The sequence below is a fragment of the Gavialis gangeticus genome, unplaced genomic scaffold (genome assembly GCF_001723915.1).
Source record: "Gavialis gangeticus isolate Ggan-Ray unplaced genomic scaffold, GavGan_comp1, whole genome shotgun sequence".
Classification (NCBI taxonomy): domain Eukaryota; kingdom Metazoa; phylum Chordata; order Crocodylia; family Gavialidae; genus Gavialis; species Gavialis gangeticus.
Window position 1 is genome coordinate 18,468,254 of NW_017729015.1, and position 11,737 is coordinate 18,479,990.

General features: G+C 50.4%; 2 protein-coding genes across 2 annotated transcripts in view; both read right to left on the reverse strand.

The window, feature by feature from the left end:
• Positions 1–6,153, reverse strand: part of GPATCH3 (G-patch domain containing 3) — a 7,097-nt gene extending 944 nt beyond the window's left edge. The window contains exons 1-6 of the mRNA XM_019512081.1: positions 5,709–6,153; positions 4,009–4,436; positions 2,266–2,440; positions 1,916–1,975; positions 1,111–1,232; positions 582–709 (exon numbers count right to left, since the gene is read on the reverse strand). Coding sequence (XP_019367626.1) covers positions 582–709; positions 1,111–1,232; positions 1,916–1,975; positions 2,266–2,440; positions 4,009–4,436; positions 5,709–6,153 — 1,358 coding nt within the window. The remainder of the gene's footprint in view (positions 1–581; positions 710–1,110; positions 1,233–1,915; positions 1,976–2,265; positions 2,441–4,008; positions 4,437–5,708) is intronic.
• Positions 6,154–7,747: 1,594 nt separating this feature from the next.
• On the reverse strand, positions 7,748–10,935 carry NR0B2 (nuclear receptor subfamily 0 group B member 2). Its single transcript, XM_019512492.1, has 2 exons — positions 9,607–10,935; positions 7,748–8,887 (listed from the first exon to the last, which is right to left on the reverse strand). The coding sequence occupies exons 1-2, from the start codon at positions 10,124–10,126 to the stop codon at positions 8,607–8,609; spliced, it is 801 nt and encodes a 266-aa protein (XP_019368037.1). The 5' UTR covers positions 10,127–10,935; the 3' UTR covers positions 7,748–8,606.
• Between the last annotated feature and the right edge of the window lie 802 nt (positions 10,936–11,737).

The following is an 11,737-nucleotide window of genomic DNA, read 5'->3' on the forward strand; positions in this document are numbered from 1 at the left end:
GGGGGGGGGGGGGGGCGCAGCGGCAGTGCATGGGTCTGGGGGACTTGAACTGGTAACCTGGCTGCCACCATTAGGACTAGAGACAGCACTTGTGTCACAGTCTAAGGAGGCTGTCACACAAGCTGCATTCTCTCAGCCCCAGTGCTTCTTAAAGGCTTTCAGCTCTGCCCACTCCCCCAGTATGGCAGCAACAAGTTTCCAAAGCAAGAAGCCCCAGGATAGTTTAGGCTTCACCGGGTCACTGCAGCCAATTCGCTTCTTGACTGAGAGGTGCCAGAGAACAAGGGCCAACAGCAAATGCTACACCTCTCAGCCAGAAGGGTAGACCAGTTAGTTCTTCATTCAGCTTCAGGTGCTCAGGCTGTACTCGCAGTACATGCAGGGGCCCTGCTAAGAGGGACATTGCCTCAAAGCCCCTGGGATTCCTTCCAGTTCATGCTTGCCTCAAGCCCTTGTCGTAAGCCACCACTCACCTATGAGTGTTTGCCCCACGGGGTACAGGAGGTGAGAGAGCAGAGCCTGTGGCCAGAGCATCCTGGCTGTGAGAGCTGGGGGAGGGGGAACCAGGTTACTGCACTTACCCCAGTCCTCTCTTGCACCTGGGATTCTGACCCTCGTTGTCCAGCGCTTCTGCCATTCCCAAGGTGCTGCTGCCCAGGCCCTGGCCCTCCATCCAGCCCTGCCTCTCTAGCACCTTCCGGCCAATCCCCTGGAAGTAAAACCCCTTCATTAATTCTTAGTGATTCCAGAGAGAACAAGCCAGATAATCAACTGGACTAACTCCCCCAGGGTTTGTGACTCTACCTCAAGGCGCACAGCCTCTTGTTCAGGACCTACAGACATGCCAGTGCAGGCTGTCTGCATGTCACAGGAACAGGAAGAGCAAGGCCCAGACCAAGTTGGTTTCCAGCCATTACAGAGAGCTCTAAGCCTCTGCTGTCCATGGTCAAACCCTTCTGTATAGCTCCCATAGCCCTGACAGGGGCTAGCATTCTCCTGGATTAGTTGGGTTGATCACTTTGCCCAAGTTCTCCAGCCTCAAGCTCTCACTGCCCCACCTTCATTGGTCTCCTGCAAAGCCACAGAGTAGCAAGAGACTTTCAGTCTCACCTTGGTATACTTCTCAAAGGTCCCAATCCGTTGCCCTGCAATTGACTCATCCTCCAAGCCGTCCCGCAGCCTCTGCTCAAGCCGCATCCGCATCAAGTCCTGAGCATCTTTATCACCTCCATCTGGGGAAACAAACAAACAAACAAAAACAAACAAAAAAAAACCCACAAGGCCCTCAGAGCAGAGCTGCAAAGAGAAAGCCATGATATTGCTGGCATGTTTCCTAGAGGATGCAGCAGGGCAGAAACCTTCACTGGGCCAGAGAAGTGCTGTTCCAGCTGTTTTGCTACATGTTTCAAAAGGTCTTAAATCCAAATAGTTTATGCTTGGAGAGGATCCCAATTTGCATAAAGAGCACCACAGGGTGTTAATCTTTGGGAAGAATCAGGGTCAGGGTCTTATAGGAGCACATGCATGACAAGCCAGCCCTTTGCTTTAGTTGTGACTTATTGGATTCACATCTACCATGAGCCAAGGCATCTGGACTGTTATAGGAAGTGGCACAATGAAAGTCCTTGGTAGATTTAACATCTGCCCAAGGTGTGTGCCATGGAGTAGGCTTGATACTCTTTCCTCTTGCCAAACTATGGCCTCACTACAGACTTATGTTTCAAGGTCCCAGGCCACCTGAGCTTGCTGTAGCTTCAAACACTGCTTGATACTCAGATCCCTCATTTTCTTATAGCAGAAAGTCAGAACTGCTTCTTCCCTCTCTCAGCCTTAGAGCCCATCTCAGATTAACTGGCAGACCCCCATCAGACCTGCCAAGAGCCACCTCTACCTTGCAGCATATTTCAGCTGTTACCTTGGTCATAGTAGATGCTCATGTCCACGTCCCAGTCATCTGCCGTCTGCTCATCAAAGTCTGGCAAGAAATAAGCGTTGGTCTGTCAGGTGACTTGAAGAGGAGCCCATCACAGGAACAACATTCAGCCAGGAGCAAAAGCCTGCCCCACCCCCAGCTCTCATTCCTCCAACTACAATACAACTTCTCTTCTCCAGCAATGGAGGGAAATAGAATACTACAGATCTTGCAAGCCAACATACATAGAGCTGTCAGATGAATTGGGAAGGGCCTGCCAAGCTGGGTGTTCAACCACTAGCTCACAGCCAGCCCAACTCTTCAGTGAGAAGCAGATATATGATTGGCCTCACCTCCTCTCTCTTCCTGCCAGTACTGGGCATCAGTGTAGAAGACCAGCCCCGAGCCCCCCTTTTCCCACTTCAGCTCAATCTCCTCTTCGTAGAGCCGCTCCTCTGCACGTTCCTGCTTGGTCACATCCTCATGCAGTGCTTCATGCCGCTCCCACTCCTCGCACCGGTCATCGTCCTGCAAAGGAACAGGGACAACAGAGATCCTGGCCTGGGCTATCACTCCATCCTCTCCCTCATACCCAACCAAAGGCACTGTACTTCAAAGTGACATGGGTATCCTCCTACAATGGCTTTTAGCACTGTCACTCCAATTATTCCACTACAGAAGCAGACCAGTAAGTGAAGCTCGACTGTTATAACCTTAAACTTCTTCCTAAGGACTAGAGAGGGTCCTGGCTAAGTGGGTCTTACCCCTCCATTCAAGGCCAGACCAATCATCATATCTAGGGTCAAGAAGGAATTTTACCTCTTGGTCAGACTGGTATGGACTTGGGAGTGGAGGTAGAGATTTGCCTTTTAATTAACAACCTTTTATAGAAGCAGGACAGTCTGCTGTGGTCCCCCTGCTTTCGCGGTGGCAGGTTGTTATGTCTTGTATTGTGTCAGGGTTGATGGTAGTTTTACAGAAGTTTAGATTATGGATTATACAGGATGGCTTGTATAGGACTGATCCTGCCTCAGGCAGTGGGTTGGACTAGATGACCTCTGCAGGTCCCTTCCAGCCTCACTTCTCTAGGATTTCCATGATGTTTAGAGGTATGGCTGCTTATCCCCACTTACATATGCCCAAGAGCAGATAGATGGAACAGTTGCATCTGATGCAGACTCCTGAGTGGCAAGTCTCCCATCTGCTTTCAAAGGGTTTTAAAATTACCTCCGTCCACAGCCTAAATGAGACTTCAAAGTCAGCTTATGCTGCGTAGGAGCTTAAACACTTAACCACATGCACCCTCTCAAATGCTTTTAAACAGTAGGAGTCCACAAATACACAAGGATCCTTATCAAGAGAGGCAGCCACATTCTGCACAGAGTTAAGAATGGAAGCTCATTAATTCTCATGAGGCTGATCCTTTAAGCAGATGTTATCAATTCCACAAACAAAAAGCAACTTTCCATTCATGTAACGCAGTGACAACAGCCAGACCAAATCAGAGACCCTGGTGCTCCTGCAAGGAAGGTCACTTCAGTGACACATAGTGCAAGGTTTGCCTTGCAGCTGAGGTGACATTTGACTGGTTTCACATTTCGTTTTCCAAATACTTCAGTGCTCACACCTCTTCTGTAATGGCAGCAGAGCCAGGCTGGCTTTCCCCAGGCCGGCCTCTGTGCACATGTGTGCCTTTCAGAGCTCCAGCCCCCCAAGCCTGGACTCAGTCTGGAGTTCCAAACACAATACAGCAAGTATGCTGTGGCTTGGAAAACTCATCTTGAAATTTGATGTCAAATCCACCATTACCTAAAAATCAAGATAAAAATACCACTAGAAGTCCCCAGCCAGAGTTCTAAGTACAAATGAGGGCACAGTATTAGAGGATGAATGTTCTCACACATGATGCAGCTTAGAGTGGGTTTAAACTGGCTTTATGCTGTAGCAAAAGTGGAACAGGCATATGGTTTAAACCGAGTAAATCTACCCAGTACTGAACATCCCTTCAGACAAACTCCCTGGAAAGCAGCAGGGCTCTTCCCCTGTTGTTCATAGGCCTGACTAAGCCAGCAATTTGACAGGAGAAATCTACTTACATCGTCTGAGTGAGAGTCTTCCTTTCCTGATCTTTCCCCAATGTCGTCATCATCATCATGCGCTTGATCTGACACCCCAGAACTTATCACAGGCTCACTTTCCTCTGTGATCTCATCACCTGCAGCTGTATAGACCAGCTCTTGTGCAACAGTCTCAGTGTTCTGATATTTAAAGGGCACATTCCCATAGCGACGAGAGGAGCCTGTTTTGGGGAAGTTCAGCTGCAGTTTCTTGATAACTCGGGGTGGCAGCCTGCAGGCCCTGATCAGCTCCAGGAAGACACTCAAAGGGGTTCCTACATTGCCTTGGGGCATGAATGCAGGAGGGTTCAGCTCAGGCAGCCACTTTAAATCAGTCTGGGTGAAAGTTTTGCTCTGGGTTTTACTGTGAAGTTCCTTTTTAGTTTTGTAGGTGAATGTGTCCACGTCTGAGGAGAAACAGACAGCAGGTTAAGACAGTGCCATGCCTTAGGTAAACACAAGGGTTTCACTCAGAAAACTGGACTGGAGAAGGATGCCTATGACATGGCTTTAAAAACCTGGGAGATACAGAGGTCATACAATACAGGGTGCCATGTTCTGTTAGAAGGTCTCAATGGATGGCATTTTACTTCTCTCTCAGACATTTGTTTCAAACCTTCAAGTACCCATCATGCAAAGCAGAAACGCATCACCAAATAGATTCATCCATCAGGCAAAACAACTGAAAAATAAAAGCCTTTCTACTTGCACGATAACCCAAGTGTCACACCACAAAGCATTCATTGGTTTAATAAATACTGCTCTATTACAGGAAATGCTCAGGCCAATGACATGAGGTAACTGTAGTCAGAACTCCACTTTACAACATTCTTTTCATTTCCAGGTCAGACTTTAGTTCGGTGGTTACCAACCAGTGGATCTCAATCCACCGGTAGATCTCAGAGCCCATAGTCAGTGCCAGAGGCAAGAGCAGGGGTAAGTTGAGTGGGGTCCCAGCTGGACGGGACTTACTTGATGGGAGAAGTGAGCCCCCCAATTTTTTTTCTCCCTCTGCTTTGATCTCCCCCCCCCACCCTTTCCTCCCCACAAATTTACCTACTGGGCATGTGGCAGCAGAGGCACACAGTAGATCGCAGGTTGCTTTTAAATGCCAAAGGTGACCTCCTACTTAAAAAAGTCAGAGACCCCTGCTTTAGATTTTTCCTCCATAAAAAACCAAACCAAACAAACATAGGGCTGCTTGCCAGACAGATGCTTTGCATATTGCGTAAGAACCTTCTCTTGTCCACTTCTGTCCCTGCTGGTGAGGCTATAGATGCAGATCAGGTACAAGAATCAGGACCCCTCTGCATACTCCCACCTATCCTTGGCTATGACAACTGTTTGCAGCCCGCTGGACCTTCACCATCAGTCAGAGAAAAGAGCGGACACACACACACGATTTCTGCAGGGGCCAACCTGCAGTCTCCCCTTCATGCCACAGACTTGTAGAGAAGTGGGGCTGGGAGGGACCCCTGCCCGAGGGAGGATCACCCCTGTCCAAACCACCCCAGCCAAACCCATCGTCAAAACTCTCCAGAAGGTGACCTGCCACAGTGCCGACCTCATGCCCCAGCCTGCCACAGGGAAGCAGGGGGGACCGCAGCAGCTCCTCCGCCAGGGCGTTAATGTCCACGGGGCAGAAATGGAAGAGCAGCCTCCCCACCCCACCCCCTCACCTGCGTCCGGAGCGACTCGGACCCTGCGGATGAGGCAGCGGCCGGGCAGCGCCTCGCCGCGGGGGCCCAGCCAGCGCCGACCCGAGTACATGCGCACCAGGCGAGCGGCCTGGCCGGGCTGTACCGCCACCAGGCAGCAGCAGGTGGGCGGCGGCGGCTGGCCTTGCCCCGCGGGGGCGCCGCGCTCGGGCCGGTGCCGGTAGTGGAAGCAGAGGAAGCCGCCGGCCTCCAGAAACTGGCTGAAGTAGGCGCGGAGCTGTGGGGAGCGCAGCGCGGCCGGAACGCAGCTCACCAGGCAGTACTGAGCAGGCCCCTCAGCGCTGGGCGCCGCCATCTTGTCCCCCGTCACGTGGTTTGGCATCTCGCGAGAGTTCGAGCGGTTGCGGGAGATGACGCGAGCAGTGAGGTGCAGTGGGTGGGGCTCGGTGCGAGGGGATGATGTCATGGTTTGGGCGCACGTGGCTGGTGCTGGGGGAGCGCGGGGATCGGGGTTCCGGGGTCAAGCCGTGGGAATGTCGGATTATGACATGCTGAGGCTCTAAATTACGCCCTCTATGATCAAAATAATCCACGAAAATGGATTTTCATGAAATTTTAAGATGAAGTATTATTGCTGCACAAATGTATGAACTCAAGCCGAGTCATATTTACATATATATGTGTCATATTAGAACGACAGTGTCCTTTTTTTTCCTCCTTATTTACAGGCCCCTCATATTGTGAGGCCCTAAACTGTTTACTACTTAAGTAGCTGAAGCCTAAATTGGACACCGACAGGTGCTGAGGCACCTGGATCTGTGATCCATGGGTTGGTAACCAGACAGCGCCGCTGGTTTGTTTGACTGGAGCAGGCATCGCTTCCTCGCTTGCAGGATTAGTCTGGGCGCATTTACATGTTCATTAATGTGCTTTAGGTAACATGCATTAAATACAGTACCTCTGTTGTAACATACTAAAATAATGTGCATGAGCACATTGGCTAAAGAGCACTTTTTTTGTGGTGCTTTCACGCTCATTAAGATAGGCTACTATGCATTAAAATGCACATGTAGATGTGCCCTATGATGCCTGCAGCCCCTGGTGACCTGGTTCTCACTGTGCCACCAGCACAGCTAACCCAGTGGCCAGAGCAGTGGCAACTGTAGCAGAGAGAATCATAAAAAATTTGGGGTGGAAGGGACCTCAGGAGGTCACATCTGGTTCAACCTGCTACTCCAAGCAGGGCCAGCCCCACCTACATCATTCCAGCCAAAAGGTCACAGGCTGCATCTTCCCCTCATCCTCGGTAGCTTGGAGTTAAACATCAAGGTGTGTCTAACGTGTTGGTGTTGCAACACAGGCAGTCTTCCAGCTCCAGCTGCACGCACCCTGGGCAGCTTAGACGCGTACTGGAGCTGGAGACATGTACCCCTGTGCTGCCCTGTCGTTACCTGTCAGTTTCGTGTTTGACCTGCTGAGCCTACAGAAGCAAGGGGAAATTAGGTGGGGCTAAGTTATATAGTTTTAGAGGCCAGAGCAGAGAAACCCAGCCATAAAACTACTAAGAGCAGAGTAAAATGTATACAGGCAGCTTCATCCTTTAATTTGCACGTTAGAGCCTCTCACTTGCGCATCAGTAAGTGGGCAATACAGAATCATAAGCTTGGGAGGGAACTTGACTGTCATAATCCATCCCCGAAGTCAGCGTGAAGTGTTTGTGCCAAGTGCCTTTTGAGGGGAAGTGAGACAATGAAGGGCTGCATGGTAGGGAAAGGTTATGATTTTGCACCTGTGCTGTTCTTGTCCATATAACTGGACTTTAGTTTGCAAGGCTGTTAATCAGACATCCTTCCCCAGCAGTGTTTGGATGCAAGATTCATTCTGTAGTGCACTTTCTTTAAAATGACAAAACAAATTGCATTGGGCAGGGGTCTCTGAGGAAGACTGTGCCTTGTCCCCTCTGGATTTCTTTTGAGCGATCTGTTGAGTGGCAGGCTGTTGTAATCTCACATCAAACACAACAGAGCAAATGTGTGCCTCAAAACAGAGCCACCACCATGTTCCAAAACATAAATCAATTTATTAAAAAACTAATAATTTACTGCCACTTATGAACAAATGACAGAAGACCACTCACTCACAAATACTGACATCTGAGCTCAGTCCAAAGCCTGTTTTCTCCCTCTAGGTCAGCACCTGGAATGGAGGAGGAGAAGCCTGGTTCTGTTCAAGTCCCATTCACTTCAGTGAGACCAGGATTTCCCCCTGACTCATGGAGTCTGGCTTGTGCTCTGATCTGACCCATTCTGTACTGCAGGGTCATTTCCTGCGGTGCTCCCTGCTCCCACTGAGGTGATGAACTGCTGGGGGTGGAAAGCACATCTAGGAACCACGTTCTTTTTCTGTAATGGCAATGCTCTATGACACTTTAAAGCTGTAACTTCCTGTCACCTCCTCCTCTGGTTAGAAGCCTTAATTTCAATTCCCTCCTTTCTCCCACTGATGCTTTTTGACCTGAATATTTGCCATGGAAAGTATCAGCTCAGAGAATGATTTTGCCTGGCAAGTTTGAAGGGCTTTGGCCAAGCTGTTTTCAAGTTACAGGAGAGTGAAGCAGAACCATTATCTTCCCATGCACATGCACTTTTAGAAACAGCTTGGCAGTCTGAGTTTGATGTCGTACCACGAGCAAGGCCCGATGTAAACATCTGCTGAATGACAGATAAGTTAGGAAGTGATTTTATGCCTTAGCTGAGGAATCTGTGATCAGAGTCTGAGTGGAATACACATGCCAGGCCAGCTCTTGGTAATGTCCGATTTTTTTCCGTTAAGTCCCATTCCCGGATTAACTTTACCATCCTCTGACACCCAGCTCGGTGAGCAGGAGACGCCTGTGAAAGCACATGCAGAACGTAGCACTCAGGGTGCCACGCGTGATGAAAGAGCTGACCGCTTGGCAGTTATTTCATACAGCATTTCTGTGATCAGCTCAACAATGTCTGTGTTGCCGATGATGGGGCGGAAGAAAAGGTCTGTGATGAGGGCAGGAGAGATGGATTTCAGGGTGGAGGCCATCAGCAAGATGCGGGCAAAGCGGCCCTGGTCCTCTGGGTGGAGCGGTCCTACAACTTCCTGCAGCGCCCTCTGTGCTTCCCGCTGGAGACTCTCTATGTACAAGGAGGCCCTTAAACCTGGGACGTCTAGGGAGAGAGAAAGGAGGAACAATTGAAATGTGAATTATGGGCCCTGCTTCCCAGCCTAAGCACCAATCTCAATCCCACTCACTGGCACTTGAGTGCCTCTCTGGAATATTTTGGCATATTCCTGCTGCTGCAATCAAGCTTAATTTCTTTCTACTGAGCACACGCATGTGAACAGACAGAAACACACACACCTTAAACATCTATAGCACAGAGACCCTAAAGTACTTCATGAACCATGCAAGGTAGCACCACTGAGATGCAGTCACTTCTGGGGTGGAAGGAGCTCTTTACTACTGTGCAGCATAACCATGGAACAGAAATATTGACCGGTGAAACCAGGGCCAACTCCAGCTTTCCAAATTGTGCCCTGGGATCTTTACTGTCTAAGGTCTTATTCAAAATATTTCCCTAAAGCATATGGCAAGGGACTGATTTCCAGTAGTTAGTGGGAATTAAGGATGCTTAGCACCTCTGAAATTAGCCTCTACAACAGTCTGGGCCTCGGTCTACCTGTATGTAAAATGGGGCTACTCTTCCTACCTTTGAGCTACTGGAATGAAAAGTGTAAAAAGTTAACATTATGGATTAATGACATTAAGATAATCCTCCCCATTGCTCACATGTACACCCCCCCACACACTTGTGTGCGTGTGCTTTGAAGCAGCCCAGGCCAGATTCTTTGTGTAGTACCCTCTGTCCCTGCTGAGAGCACTCACCAGGGTTGAAAAGAATGGCTCCTTTCAGGTAGGCATACTCCTTAGGGCTCAGGTCCAGGCTCCAGAATGTGTTTAAGCAGCACTGCAGCCGCTGCACCCCGGCTAGGGTGGGTTGTGTCCTCTCAAGCTCCTGCCTCTTGCTCTGGCCATTGAGGAGAATGTTCTTGAGCATGCTGGGGGCTGGGGTCTCCATCACATCAAATGTCACCATCTCTTGAACCAATCCCAGAATGAAGAGAGGAGCCCAGCAACTGTCCAGCAGGAGGAGCTGGTCCTCCCGGGGCAGCAGCTGGAAGGAGGGCAGGTTCTTCATGAAGCTGATTGTTTTCACCAGGACATCAGAGGCCGCCTGGCAGGTGACCTGGGGTGTCTGGAGGCAGACAGTGCGATGCTTCTGGCACCGGCAGCGCTGCTGGGATGGGCTATGACTGTGGTTCAGGTTTTGACTCAGGAGGGTATAGAGGATGGCATTCCGGTTCTCTTTGCTGTGGCACTGACATCTCTCATAGTCCACTTCCATGCTGCCTGTACTCAGACCTAAGCCCACCAAGCAGATCCCGCTGACTCTGAAGGAGAAGGTGATCTGGATGCACTTAACAGGAAGAATCTGTAAGCACAACTGCAAACTCCTGTGCCTGTCAAAGCTCTCTGACTGCAGCCTCTTCCCCTGAGCTCAGCTGCCTCAACCCTTTGGCTGCTATGCTCAGTGGTATTTATAAGGCGCTGGCAGTGAGTGGAACACCCCCTTCCACCCTTGACCTCTCTTTGACAAAGCAGCATTCATTAAAAAACAAGTTGACTCTAGCCTGATTGGCTGGGGAAGCAAGTTCTTCACGTGGCATCAAGAAGTGTTTTCTCAATGAAAGTGCCAGCCAGGGCCAGGAGGATGGGGACAGAATGGCAGGCTGGGCAGCTGGCTTATCTCAGTTGTCAAAACAGGATAAACAATGTCGTTAACCCAGCCTGTACCATGGTACCAAGGCCCCGATGCGTAATCAGGCAGTACTATATGACAGATGTCATTGCCAAGGAGCGCGCGCATGCACACACAGCACTTGTCTGGAGCAGGAGCCCAGTGGCAAACAACCTGTAGGCTCTGGCCTTGGAAAGAGCAACCTGGAAGTCATGTTATCAGCAGGTTGTTTGTCTAACCTTGTTGACAGCAGGCTGCTGTTGTTACAGATAATGAAAAGAAACCCAATGAACTGAGGGCATCTGGTACTCGGATCAAGGCTGGGACCTGGGGTACCTTGTGTCAGAAAAATACAGGAGGGTTTAAGAATCAGATTTCATTAAACCAACATCTTGAGAGAGCCTCTTCCTTCCCTTCTCTTGAAACATGGGGGGGGAGAGGGGAGGACTGAGTCTGGGCCACATCCACAGCCCTCAGAACAAACAGACTTGGCATCATGGGGCACCTGACTCATGAGGAGAGGCTCAGGGATTGGAGTAAGAGAAGAGAAGACTGAGGGGGACTGAATAGCAGCCTTCAACTCCCTGCAGGGGGGCTGCAGAGAGGATGGAGCTGGGCTGTTCTCAGTGGGGGCAGATGACAGGACAAGGAGCAACGGGCTCATGTTCCAGCAAAGAAAGTTTGAGGTTAGAGATTAGGAAAAACTCTTTCGGTATGAGGGTAGTGAAGCACTAGAACAGGCTCCCCAGAGTGGTGTGGGAGTCTCCATCCTTGGAGGTTTTTAAGACCTCAAAGCCTTGGCTGGAATGACGTAGTTGGGGCTGGTCCTGCTTTGAGCAGGGGGCTGGACGAGAAGGGTGGACGAGAAGGGACCTCAGGAGGTCATATCCAAGCTAAATTTCCTCTGCTTCAGCTTAAGGCTGTGGCTCCCAGTCCTGCTCCCTACGGCCCGTCTCCATCCTCTCTGTGTGTTGCCCTTCAGGTATTTGAAGCTGCCATCGATTCCTGCTTCAGCCTTCTCTTCTGCAGGCCCAGTTCTTTCAGCCTTTGCTCCCAAGTCTCGCTCCTCAGGGCCCCGGCGTTTGCATTGCGCTGCATTGGACCCTGCCTGATCTATCCCGCACCGTCTTCTTGCACCACGGAGCCGCCCAGATGGGAGAGCAATGAAACAGGAGAAAACGGGCACAAAACACACAACAGCCGGGGGGGGGGGGGGGG

Coding starts and splice junctions, on each gene's coding strand:
- NR0B2 (XM_019512492.1), bottom strand. CDS start 10,126: ATGGAAGTGGACTATGAGAGATGTCAGTGCCACAGCAAAGAGAACCGG. Junction 8,888..9,606: donor AGCCATTCTTTTCAACCCTG/GTGAGTGCTCTC, acceptor CTCTCTCCCTAG/ACGTCCCAGGTTTAAGGGCC.